At 39.0% G+C, this 13,201-nt stretch overlaps 1 protein-coding gene across 5 annotated transcripts in view; it reads left to right on the top strand.

The window, feature by feature from the left end:
- C2H7orf57 (chromosome 2 C7orf57 homolog) overlaps window positions 1–13,201 on the top strand; it is a 29,708-nt gene that overhangs the window by 1,850 nt on the left and 14,657 nt on the right. For 4 of the 5 annotated variants that reach the window (XM_073332735.1, XM_073332734.1, XM_073332737.1 and 1 more), the window contains exons 3-6: window positions 2,444–2,641; window positions 3,796–3,904; window positions 4,057–4,216; window positions 12,505–12,549. In XM_073332735.1, the coding sequence (XP_073188836.1) occupies window positions 2,444–2,641; window positions 3,796–3,904; window positions 4,057–4,216; window positions 12,505–12,549 (512 nt within the window). The remainder of the gene's footprint in view (window positions 1–2,443; window positions 2,642–3,795; window positions 3,905–4,056; window positions 4,217–12,504; window positions 12,550–13,201) is intronic. The other variant, XM_073332738.1, reaches the window with a different exon arrangement.

Genomic DNA, 13,201 nt, shown 5'->3' with positions numbered 1-13,201 from the left:
TATAAATAGCATTGTGAAAGAAGGAAGTAAACTTATTTTGATTAAAAAGAAAAGGAGTACTTGTGGCACCTTAGAGACTAACCAATTTAGTAGAGCATAAGCTTTCGTGAGCTACAGCTCACTTCCTCAGATGCATATCGTGGAAACTGCAGCAGGCTTTATATATACACAGAGAATATTCATAAACCAGTCGGAGAACACCTCAATCTCCCTGGTCACGCAACCACAGACACGAAGGTCGCCATCCCAAAACAAAAAAACTTCAAATCCAGACTCCAGCGAGAGTGGAGTGGACTCGCTGGAGTCTGGATTTGAAGTTTTTTTGTTTTGGGATGGCGACCTTCGTGTCTGTGGTTGCGTGACCAGGGAGATTGAGGTGTTCTCCGACTGGTTTATGAATATTCTCTGTGTATATATAAAGCCTGCTGCAGTTTCCACGATATGCATCTGAGGAAGTGAGCTGTAGCTCACGAAAGCTTATGCTCTACTAAATTGGTTAGTCTCTAAGGTGCCACAAGTACTCCTTTTCTTTTTGCGAATACAGACTAACACGGCTGTTACTCTGAAACTGTTATTTTGATTAAGTTAACTAAATTTTTTTAATGTAGTAGTTTGTGTGAAATTTATAGTGATGGCATGTTATTTCTCGTGTAAATCAGTAATTTGTGTTTTCTGAGTTCTAGTTTATTAACAGAGTTTTAAGGATTTATGGGTGATTCCAAGGTACATAATGGGGTTATGCCCACCCACCCCCGTATGTCTTCTTGAAATTCTTCCTACAGATCTGAGCATGATTTTTATTTGCTGCTTCTGACTGAACCCTTTACTCTTTCCATACCAAGAGTTATTTTGTTGCTTTCTAAATCATGCAGATGTTCTGCTTCCTCAATGCTGCCTGAGAGAAACTCAACTGAGATAAAACCAGCTTTAAAATTTCACACTTTGTTTTATAAATCAGAACATAGGGTAGCCTGTTCAGTTGGGGTCACAGGTCCTTTTTACAGGAGGTTCCCAGAAGGTCTCAAACTGTTTCTGTTGCTAATGGGTAGGCCAGTGGCATTTTCCATTATAAACTAATTTTAAAGAGTTTGTAATTCAACTGTGAAAACTCTCACTGGGCTTAAAGTATTAAATACAAACACAACAAATAGGTTTGAATAAGGTAGGGTTCCAAGTTGGTAGTTATCCAGCAAGTTAACTAGGATGAAAAGGTTCCTGATGGATGAAAACATCCCATTCCAGGTGGACCAATGAGTAAGTGTGGTGGAAAAAACCCCGCAAACAATCTAATGCTTCTTGCCTCTGCTACTAAGGAAAGCTCTTTTGTTTTTTAATTATCATGTATACACTTTTTCCATTGCCATTACATGGAATATATTAACTGATTTCAATGGAATATCTGTTTATAGAGAACCTGTTAACTTAAAAACCACAGTTCTCTCTGAAAATGTTTTACCTACACTTGCTTGCTATAAGTAACACCTCAGATTGTTATAATTTAAGGTGAGTAAATAAAAATCTTCTCTTTTGTTCTGTATATTTACTTTGTGCTTTGATAGCGCAATGATGTGTATTCCATTTAACCATTTTTCCCACATAGTCAGCCGTCCATTTCCTTTATTTGTGTGGTCTTTCCTACAATAATCGGAGTGGAAATATTTGAAAAAAACAAAGGGAAAATGTGAGTGTAAAACTACAAAATTTGGGAGTCAGATTCAAGGGCAGATGTAGTACATCAAGCTAGTCCGAGCTAACTTTTTGAAACTGACTTGAGTTAAGGTTGTCTTTTAAAATAGCATGTCAGCAGTATGCAGAGGTGTCCAGCAAATGACTTAACCTGACTGGTTCTAGTGCACTGAAATATTGCTCAGCCATGCAATGTTTGGAACTCATCTTAAATTAGAAGAAATTAGGTACGTTGTGAAAGCGGCTTACTCTCTAGGGCTCTGTTTAATTTAATCATTATATTTCTTCAGATTATATTTCAGTAGTTAAACAAGTAAAGAGCTGATCGCAGAAAAGTAGGAATGCATTTAAGTGTTTTTTGTTAATAGTTGAAGGAGGAAAGGTCACCAAAAAATTAATGCCTTCCACTGCTTTCTTCGTGCATTTTACTGATATTGGAATCCATTAACCTAGTTCTCTGAATGGGAAAGATAATAACATTGTATTGTAGGACAGTTGTAGTGACAATTTGAAACAACATTAAAGGCTTTTTAAACAAGGCTCTACAGAGGTATCACAGTTTTTGTGTGATCACCTAGAAGTATCAAGTATTTCTTATTTTCTCCTTAGTGAGCATTTCATTTCTGTTATATCTTTCATAAAATAAAGTATGTTACTCTGTAGTTTAATGTGGACTTTGATTATTACATTTGCTCTTTGACACAGTAATATTATCAGTAAATGTATAACCTAAATATTTTTTTCTTAATGATTATAGAATGGTACTACCATGTTCCACTGAAACGATCAGAGAAGTCTGTGAATTCAGAAATCCCAATCCCTCCACCATCTCAGATCCCAGGTCTGAGCAACCTCGGAGAGCATCACAATGAAATTACATTTGGGAGCCGCAGGAAATGGATCAAAGACACAGACTCAGAATATGTAAAGCTGGCAAAGCAAGGAGGCCGACCTGGTGAACCACAGTTCATTTTAGCATTGTTTGTGGTTTGGGGAGCTTAAAAATTTGACAACGATAACTGGAGACTATTCCAGCAATTTTAAAAGTGACACATTTGTGGGGAAACTATAGAAAGGGAAATGCTGTATGTATGTTGAATCCTCAAGAAAACAATGCAAAAATCTTTATCAGTAAACGTAATCGTTATAGTCTAATGTCACATTGCAATAACCCCAATACCTCATTGTTGGAGTCTTAACTGTTTTCTGCTCCAGCTTTTGCCCTTCCTTTATCTTTCGTGGCTAAAATATTATTGTTATGCTAAAATCCATTGATTAGCTCTTAAAGTATATTCCATCTGATCCAGAATGTTTTTTCTATTCCTATTAAATTGAATTTAGAGCATTGCTAAACCTTTATGATAAAACCTGGGTATGTTAATGCTGATACATTCTAACTATAGTATAAATTATTTGGCAGGTTAGCTGCATTACCCAGGGATCTGAACAATTTCTTTTGTGTTTAACAGAGAAAACATCTACCTGGGTACCGAGCTTTGGAAGGTTTATTATAACTGTAAATATATACCTTTAGGATTGAAACTTGGGGGTGGGGGGGATGGTCTAATCCCAAAAGGAAATTGTCATAAAATTGGAAAAAGTCTGTAAAGGTTTTATTAAAATTACTTTTCAGTTTTTGCAGTAAATGTTTTTTATTATTGTACATATATTTTGTTTTCAGTTAATTGAAGATGTGAAAAACTTAAATGGACATAGCTTTGCCACAGAGTTTCAATGATTTCCAGTCTGTAAAATGAGAAATATATCCACATGTATTATATAACTGTATGTCAAGATATGTAAAATGAGATGCTTGATATAATTGAAATACCGTATTGGAAAGAATATTGGAAAAATGAATTGGCCAGACCTTCAAAACTACTGCCACTTGCTGGCCTTGTGGGTAATCACTGCTGGTGATTATCCTATTCGGATTAAAAAAGTAGTGAAAGTTCTGATTGTCCAAACCGAATCTCAGTAAGGGCTACAAATAGAAATATTTCTTTTATAAAAATTTTAGTAAAAGATAAACAGCAACATAAAAATATTCATTTATAACCATGGAAAATACTACAGCATTAATGTATCTGTCTTTTTTTTTAACTTAAGATTTGTTGAAACATTTTACACCTAGTACAAGAAAAACATCCCCAGTAGCTTATGCTGCACCTGACTGGTATACACACCACAGTAAACCTCCAACAGATGATGAATCTAAGTAAGTATGCTATGATTCCATGGAGGCTGTGTAACTTTTTATAACCTACTGTATTTTCCTTTTGTTAGTCTGTTAAGTTTTAGGCTTTGAATTAATACTTTTGCAACAGAGAAATAATATAGGAAAAATAATTGTGAAATCTTGGTCTACAGAGCCCATGTTTCCTCAATGCCTGACTACATGGTTCATGAAGAGTTTAAGTCTGATCAGCTCAATGGTAACTATGAAACAAAAAGAGGGCCTTTTGATTTTGATATAAAAAGTATTTGGCAGAGGGATGCTGAGGACAAGGAGAACAAAGAGAAAAAAAAGGTACGATTTAAAGACTTTCTTCTTGGTGTAAAGCTTCTGAAAAATCTAGGGTTTTTTTTTTTTCCTTACTTAAGGGGAATGGCAATGCATTAGAACAACACATTTTTGTACTGAAGTTGCAGAAGTGATTTAAAATACATAGTTCTGTCATGAAGTGTTCTTGTTTCAGCATACTGTACCAGGAATATATTTTCCAATCACATTGTATATTTCATGTACTGCAAAGTTGATTAAAGTGAAATATTCTCCAATCATCTCTCATAATGCAGTTTATTTTCTATTCATTCTCTGCCAATATGGGCCTTACTCCAGATCTTTTCTTGTTAGACACAGGTGAATGTTCAGGTGTACTATTTGGGTTTTGTTTAGTTTAATTGAGGAAATACTCTGAAAAGTTCTGTGGTACCAGTTCTGGAAACAGATAGCCTCCATTTATCCACAAAATAGGTACAGCACAAGCAGTCATTACTGCAATTTTTCACACATTATCCTTCTAGTTTGGATTGATCTTGACCTGGCTGAAACGATCTGTGATGGCAGTTAAAGCCTAATTTTTTTTTTTTTATGTGTTCACTAATTTTGGGTGATCAATTTTTTTCATTCTTTGTTTCGGACACCTGGGACCTGATTTTCAAAGGTGCTGAACACCAACACTTCTCTTCAAGTCAAAGGGGGTACTTCTGAAAATCAGGCTCTAGGTATTTCAAGTTGTAAACCTAAGTCACTTGTGAAAATTTGGGCGAAATTCCCTTGGATTGTGCTGAAAGTGCTAGTTAGTGAAGTTGGGAATTGGGGCTCCTGTAATGATGTTTGTCCATACAGAATTGAGCAGGGAACATCTTGCCAGTCCACATAAGCAATCAAATGCTTGTCAGGTGATTACATTGTAATTTAGATAATAATTTAGAGACATGAAGTTTATTTCCTGAACTATCCAGTCCCCAAGAAGTCTTAAATAGCCAATACTTAAAATAGAAGCTTTAGCTCCCAAGGAAGCCTCCTGGTTAAATTTCAAGGTGATGTAAACAAGGGAGGAAGCTTTTTCTTTTTTAAAAGGATGCAAACAGGATGGTGTAAGATAAAACAGGTCCCCTGATCCTCCTGCTTATGCCCCCTCTATTGTCAACATATCTGGGGCCAAGTTTATTCCTGGGGTGAGCAGGCATAACAAGTTAACTCCAAAGGGAGTTTGGCCTATTTTTACCAAGGCCAGAATTTGGTCCACAGCATGCCAAGTCAGTAACTTATATTCAAGTTGTAGCTCCACCGAATCTGAAATTGGAATACATTACACTATGCTACTTAGACCTGCTCTCTAATCTGTGGAGGGCCAACATGCAATTTATGCCACCATTTTCACCACTGCTGAATTTGACCCAAAGATGCTAAATCTAAAAACTAACTCCCATAGGCTAAATGCCCTAAGATATCTAAGATGATCTCTGACCACTTAACTCTTTCTAGTTTAAATTTTATTTTGCTTCCTACCTGATTGTCCTCCCTAGAGCCCTTGGTTCATGCATTTGTCATTCCAGCTTTCTGCTTCAGGATTTTTCTGCTTTAAGTACCTTGATGAATTAGGCCCTAAAGAGGAGGGCAAGCACATATCTGACTTCTATGATAAGTTGGAAGAATGTGTTTCTGAGGGGTTACGCAATCCAAACAGGTTTCAGAGTAACTGCCGTGTTAGTCTGTATTCGCAAAAAGAAAAGGAGGACTTGTGGCACCTTAGAGACTAACCAATTTATTTGAGCATGAGCTTTCGTGAGCTACAGCTCACTTCATCGGATGCATACCGTGGAAACTGCAGAAGACATTATATACACACAGAGACCATGAAACAATACTTCCTCCCACCCCACTGTCCTGCTGGTAATAGCTTATCTAAAGTGATCATCAAGTTGGGCCATTTCCAGCACAAATCCAGGTTTTCTCACCCTCCGTCCCCGTCCCCCCCCCCCCACACACAAACTCACTCTCCTGCTGGTAATAGCCCATCCAAAGTGGCCACTCGCTTCACAACGTGTATGATAATCAAGGTGGGCCATTTCCTACACAAATCCAGGTTCTCTCACCCCCCTCCAAAAACCACACACACAAGCTCACTCTCCTGCTGGTAATAGCTCATCCAAACTGACCACTCTCCAAGTTTAAATCCAAGTTTAACCAGAACGTCTGGAGGGGGGGGTGGTAGGAAAAAACAAGGGGAAATAGGCTACCTTGCATAGTGACTTAGCCACTCCCAGTCTCTATTTAAGCCTAAATTAATAGTATCCAATTTGCAAATGAATTCCAATTCAGCAGTTTCTCGCTGGAGTCTGGATTTGAAGTTTTTTTGTTGTAAGATAGCGACCTTCATGTCTGTGATTGCGTGACCAGAGAGATTGAAGTGTTCTCCGACCGGTTTATGAATGTTATAATTCTTGACATCTGATTTGTGTCCATTTATTCTTTTACGTAGAGACTGTCCAGTTTGACCAATGTACATGGCAGAGGGGCATTGCTGGCACATGATGGCATATATCACATTGGTGGATGTGCAGGTGAATGAGCCTCTGATAGTGCGGCTGATGTTATTAGGCCCTGTGATGGTGTCCCCTGAATAGATATGTGGGCACAGTTGGCAACGGGCTTTGTTGCAAGGATAGGTTCCTGGGTTAGTGGTTCTGTTGTGTGGTATGTGGTTGCTGGTGAGTATTCGCTTCAGTTTGGGGGGCTGTCTGTAGGCAAGGACTGGCCTGTCTCCCAAGATCTGTGAGAGTGTTGGGTCATCCTTCAGGATAGGTTGTAGATCCTTAATAATGCGTTGGAGGGGTTTTAGTTGGGGGCTAAAGGTGACGGCTAGTGGCGTTCTGTTATTTTCTTTGTGTGTGTTTGTGTGTGTGTTTTCCCCCGGGGCGGGGGGTGGTGAGAAAGCTTGGATTAGTGCTGGAAATGGCCCACCTTGATTATCATACACATTGGTCACGTTGGATGGGCTATTACCAGCAGGAGAGTGAGTTTGGGGGGGGGGGGACGGGGACGGGGACGGAGGGTGAGAAAACCTGGATTTGTGCTGGAAATGGCCCAACTTGATGATCACTTTAGATAAGCTATTACCAGCAGGACAGTGGGGTGGGAGGAAGTATTGTTTCATGGTCTCTGTGTGTATATAATGTCTTCTGCAGTTTCCACGGTATGCATCCGATGAAGTGAGCTGTAGCTCACGAAAGCTCATGCTCAAATAAATTGGTTAGTCTCTAAGGTGCCACAAGTACTCCTTTTCTTTTTACAATCCAAACACTACTCGTATAGGTTGGGGAAATGGTCTGCCTTTACTGAAGAAAATGTCTTGGCTGGGGAAGATTCAAGAGTTTTTTCTCTGCTTGTTCATGAATCTCTTCTGGTGGCAGTTATGAAGTATTTTCCATTTAACATGAAATATCATGGCATGCCCCACTTTCATAGCAACTTTTACCTCTTTGCCTGCCTCTCATAAGGATTTGCTATCTTGTTATTGTTTAAGAATGCCCTCCTACCAAATATTTTCTCCTTCCTACAGATTCTTCTAGTAAATAAAATGGAGAGAGCATCATGAAATATTTTTTATTCTACTTTCTTGGCCTTGCAATCCATATAGTTGAACTTTTACAAATGGTTCTTAATGCTGTTTAAAAGAATTTCCAATAAGTCTTCCATTTCCTTATTTTATGGTGATGCTTTCGATAATTTGTAGTTAGCTGCTAGGGTAGAGCTAAGGTTCTGCAGAACCAGGACAATCTTTGGTTTAAAAATTTGAAAGCAAAGTGCCATTTTAAAGTTCAGAATCATTAGGCACAATTCTTTAGGGTACAAAAGTTGTTTGCTCCAGTCATAGAAAGAAACCCTTAAGAGCAAGTGCAAAAACATTTTACCCCTGAGGTTTCCTGTTCCCTTCTGGGCTCTACTGCTGATTCTTCAACCTTTTGTGTCTCTATCTTTTGAATTGTGAGAAACTCTTATTCCTGATATTGAAAGATGGGTTTCTGACAGTTGCCATGTCCAGGAAAACTGGGGCCTGGGAGATCTTTTCTTTAACCTTCATCCCCCCTCACTTAAATGTTAAGGACAGTATTACACTGTTGAACACAATTTTTGGCAAGAAGCTTGAAGCTCAAGTTCCATGTCAATCATACAATTGTACAATTTGCAATTTTTTTCAAAAGCCATATTCTAAGGTGGTTCTTGGTACTTTTAAGACTCAAAACATTTAAGTGAACAAAGCTCAGTCCTTAAAGATTTCAGCTCTCTCTTCACTGATGCTATGCTCACCTATGTGTGTCACTAGGACATCTGGAGGCATGTGATGTGAATTAATATGAATTGTCACAGCAAATGAATATGAATGGTCACTGGTCCAGGAAAAGAGTGAGAGAATGACTCTATAGCTTGGTGGTTAGAGCACTTTCATAGGCTGTGGATGACTCAAGTCCCTGCTCTAATGACTACTCATACAAAGTGGAACAGCTTCAACAGGAGAGACTGAGAAAACTCTACACTAGAATATCCCATAGTCCACTGGTTAGAGTGTACTCCTGCAATGGGGTAGACCCCAGTTAAAATTCCTGCTCCATATAAGGCAGAGGAAGAGTGCCACAGGGTGTCCGGTTGCGTGCCACAATAAGGCGTTATGAATTAAGTGTCTAGAGTAGGTACTGCTGTCCTAATCTACAAAGCAGGGCATTGCGGCCTACTGGCCAGAGTCCATGCTCTTGCTCTTGGGGCAGCATGGCATAACGGCTAAAGTCCCTAAGCAGTGCCCACACCCTGTGGTAGGTGTGGGGTGGGGTAGAGGGACCCAGGCCCACCTTTCTCCACAGGGTCTCAACCCAGGGCCCTGTGAAATCGGTGGTCTGCAGTTTGGCTCAGTTCCCTATTTTAACAATCATGTTTCCTAGGTCACTTCCTACCTTTGGTTCCTGCTCTGTCAGTTCTCCTGGGGACCTTGGCTTTCTGGCTCACTTTCATCCTCCAGGGTCAATGGGGTTTGCACTGTTGATCTCACTGGTTCGGCCTTCGCAGTCTGTAGCTCCAGTAACTCCCTGGCAGGAGCTGGCAGCGTACATCCACTCTTCTCCTCAGTCAGCCCAAGCTGAGCTGGGTCACTCCCTTTTCTATCCTGTCTTCAGGTTGAGCCTGCCCAGCAGGAGTGAGGGGGCATTGCCTCTTCGTCCCACAATGTGCAGTTAGCCCCAGCTGGGTCAGTGCGGGGTAGATACACCCCATCACAAGGGGAATTGAACCTGTGTCTCCCACACAGCCCAGGTGAGTGTTCTAACCACTGGGGTAACCTTTATAAGGAGGTTTCCTCCTTTTTTTTTTTTCATTTCATCAATTTGCTTCAAATTTGCAAATAGGTTTGGGTCAACTGAAACTGCATATTTTAGCAAATCAGCTATTCATCCAAAAAATTTCGGACAGCTCTAATCCTGAATGCTGTATGGAGCTTCAAAATGCCTCCAAAAGGTGATCCTGATTCAAACATAGAAGCAGGCCACCACATTCTATATTGGAGAAGGGCACTAGGAAGTGTGAGACTCAGGGCTTCTTGTATCCAGAAGCCTTGCAGGTGGAATTGCATTCTGTCTCAAGACAATCCTGGTTGTCATATGCATAGCAGAGAAGAATAATATGATCACAAACATACTGAGTCAAACAATGACAGATCTTCATGAGTGGTCTCTGTATCACTGTGTGTGTGCGTGGGGGGGGGGGGTCAGACCTTTCAGTGGGCTACACTGAAGGTGAATCTCTTCACCATTTACTGGAACAAGAAGTTACATTATGAATGACACCAAGAAAAGACCACATTAGCAAGTGACAACTCCATCCCCTGGGGTGAGAAGCTCCTTTATGCCTTCCACCTGATCCAATTTGTAACAAAGCTAATGGCAGACCTTAGACGAGACTATGTTTTATCTTGCGTTTCCTGGTGATTCAGACAAATAAGGTGCTCAGCTCTGCTGCAGATGGCCAAATTCAGTCCAATAAAGCTGAGAATCTGGCCTCAGATAATCACTTAGAACGGGGACACCTTGTTCCATCCCATTTCCAGACCCCCTCTCTCTCTAACTTGGTAGCTCCTGTCATGATAGAGATCTGTAGGCAAGGTGTCTACAGGCAGGTGGTTTGTGTTCTCTTGACCCCTAAAGTAATTTACATAGAAGAATTTCTTACATGGAACTTCATTTTTCTGGTGGCAGTGACCTCAGCTCATAGATTAAATAAACTTCTGGCTGTAGTGACTGAACTGCCTTATGCCAAATTTCATAAGGGCATGGTACTGCTACAGACTCATTTTCATTTCCTCTCCAATGTGATATTGGAGTTCCACCTTACCTAGCATATTGTCCTGCCAATATTCTTCAAGTTCTGTGTGATTGCATTTCTCATTACTATGACCTGGCTGACATAAAGCTAAACCATGTCAATACTCTATCCAAGATAAGATGACCACCACTGCTTACCTCAGGAATGTTTCCATCACAGACATATATGTAGCAGCTACATGGTGATCTCTGTGCATACTTACATATAATTATTGCTTGTATTCTGGTTTCAAGAAGGAATTCAGTTTCAACAGAACCCTAGAACTTGTTCACAAATAGAGGTAGCCAAACTTCCTCACCCATCCCCAAATATTTTTGTTTCTTATTTTCAGTTAGCCAACTTTTATATCAACTTTCTTGACTAGTCATTGATTCTAAAGATTTTAATTATGTCTGATGTTATTTATTGAGAGGTAGCCTTCTATATGTATTTATTTTAAAAAATTATACTTTCCTAGGTCATATTATAGGCATTGGCCTTATTGTGGCAGCTGTATTATTTTTCTATGAGGCAGACATCCCTCAAATTTTTACTATTCAGGAGTGAGAATCCTGTGTAGATTATATTTTTAAAGAAAAAATTACTTACCTTTATAATTCTTTTTTTCTCAGAAGATATGCTGTAGGATTCTCTATCACCTACTTCTATTCAGAGTTTACCGATTATCTTTTGAGATGTCTTTCACTTTGTACCTTTTCTTTCATTTTTATTTAATGCTTTTTTATCATGTTAATCATCTTGTTCTGGTTTACTGCTAGTAGGAGCTTCACATCTTATGCAATCAGAACTAAGTGAACTATTTGGAGAGGAGGATTTGGACTTGAGTGGAGTTGATGCATGATAACCAGTTAAGGCCTGAAACATTCTCAGCCCTGCTACTACTGCCTTTAATAGTCAAAAGCCTAAGAGCTAGCAGAGTTCCACTAATCTTATTGTAAGAGGCTAAGACCCACTTTGAGAATCTTTCAAAGTCCAACATGAAAATAACCAAAACATGTATTGTAGCGATGAGGCCTATATCAGAGAAGCTGCAATGAAGGATCCAATAAGACCTGGAAACTGTGAACCATTTAGAAATAGTCTGAACATTACCCGTTCATTGGAAGGAGCAGTTGTAATATCCATCAGTGTTTCAATATGTTTCTCTGCCACCAGCATCTTTTCAATTTTATTTAGATTTCATATTATAAGTTGAATTAAACCAGCTAGATTTCATCCATGATGACCTCACATTGTTTAGGCATGAGGAATGCTAAGAAATCATGGAATCAAAGTTTAAAGGAAAGAGATGCTGAACAGAGTATGAACAGCGTACTGATGATTAACACATTATTAATTATTTTCATTACAGTAGCACCCAACTGTCCCAATCAAAATTGGAGTCCTGTTATTCTAGGCACTGTGTGGGCACATAGAAAGACACACATCTTGTCCCAAAAAGCTTACAATCTAAATGGGCAATGAAGACAAACAGATGTACAAAGAGATGAACCGACTTACCCAGGATTACACACTAGGTCAGCGACAGAGCTGAGGATAGAACCCAATCCTCCCACTTCTAGTGTAGTTCCCCAGCCACTAAATCATGCTGCCTTATTGTTCTGAATCTTTGAAATTTGACAGTTAGGTATTGGTACTGACTTTTTTTTAAAAATAACCATCCTGAAATGTAACTTTTCCTCCTGCTCCTTCCTTGCCATTATTTTACAAGTGAGCATTGGCAGATTGAGAGGTATGCAAGGGTATTTCAGTGGGATTAGTTTTCCCTAAGGCAGTGATACAATGTTTCCAGGCTGGTCTCTTTCCCCATTTTAGCTGTGATACCCTGCACGTCAAATTTTGCAATAACTATCAGTAAAATTTATTGCAATTTACAAAAGGCAAGCATCTTAAATCATGTCTCTTGCATAAGTTACAATATTCGCTAATTCTCCTATCAGGAAAATGCTGCTCAAGTTGAGGTCCATGTGGGCAACACAAAAGAGGTGCGTATATCACTAAAATAGGGGTGTGGTTTGACAGAAAAGAAATTTGCCTCATGCAGTAATCATTTTACAGTACTGTCCAAAAGTATAAATTGCCTTTCCAAAAAGTATTGTTCCCAAAAGCAGACTTAATCTATGTTATAATACTGCACTTGACCGTCTCAACTTCTTTGCTAAAATTTTCTTTCTTCTAGGGCTAAAGTTACTCTTGCTTTCTTTTCTTTTTTTAAAAACGTATCTCATCTGCTAACTTTGTTATGTACAGGACAGTTTACATTGTATTGTAAACAGCTTCTTGGGAATTATGCATTTTTAAATCACTTTTATACAAAATTTAGAGGTAGCTATGTGGTTATAATTACAATTGTCTAACACTTTTTTAAAAACTAAGTTCAGTATCAAAGGTTAAAAAGATTTTTTTAAAAGGATAACCTGGTCATTGTCACTCAGTCAATCTTCTTCCTTTTTTTGGACATGCTTTATAATAGTTATTTTGCACTGTTACAGTGCCTTATCTTCAAGGACCTCAAAGCATTTTATAAAAATTAATGATTTAAGCCTCACCACCTGTAAAGTAGGGCAGTCATTGTCATCAGTTTTACAGATAAGAAAGCTGGGATACAGAGAGTAAGTGACTTGCTCAAGTCCCTAA

The sequence above is a fragment of the Lepidochelys kempii genome, chromosome 2 (genome assembly GCF_965140265.1).
Source record: "Lepidochelys kempii isolate rLepKem1 chromosome 2, rLepKem1.hap2, whole genome shotgun sequence".
Classification (NCBI taxonomy): domain Eukaryota; kingdom Metazoa; phylum Chordata; order Testudines; family Cheloniidae; genus Lepidochelys; species Lepidochelys kempii.
The sequence above is the reverse complement of the archived record's forward strand: the minus strand, read 5'-3'. Positions and strand labels throughout refer to the sequence as shown.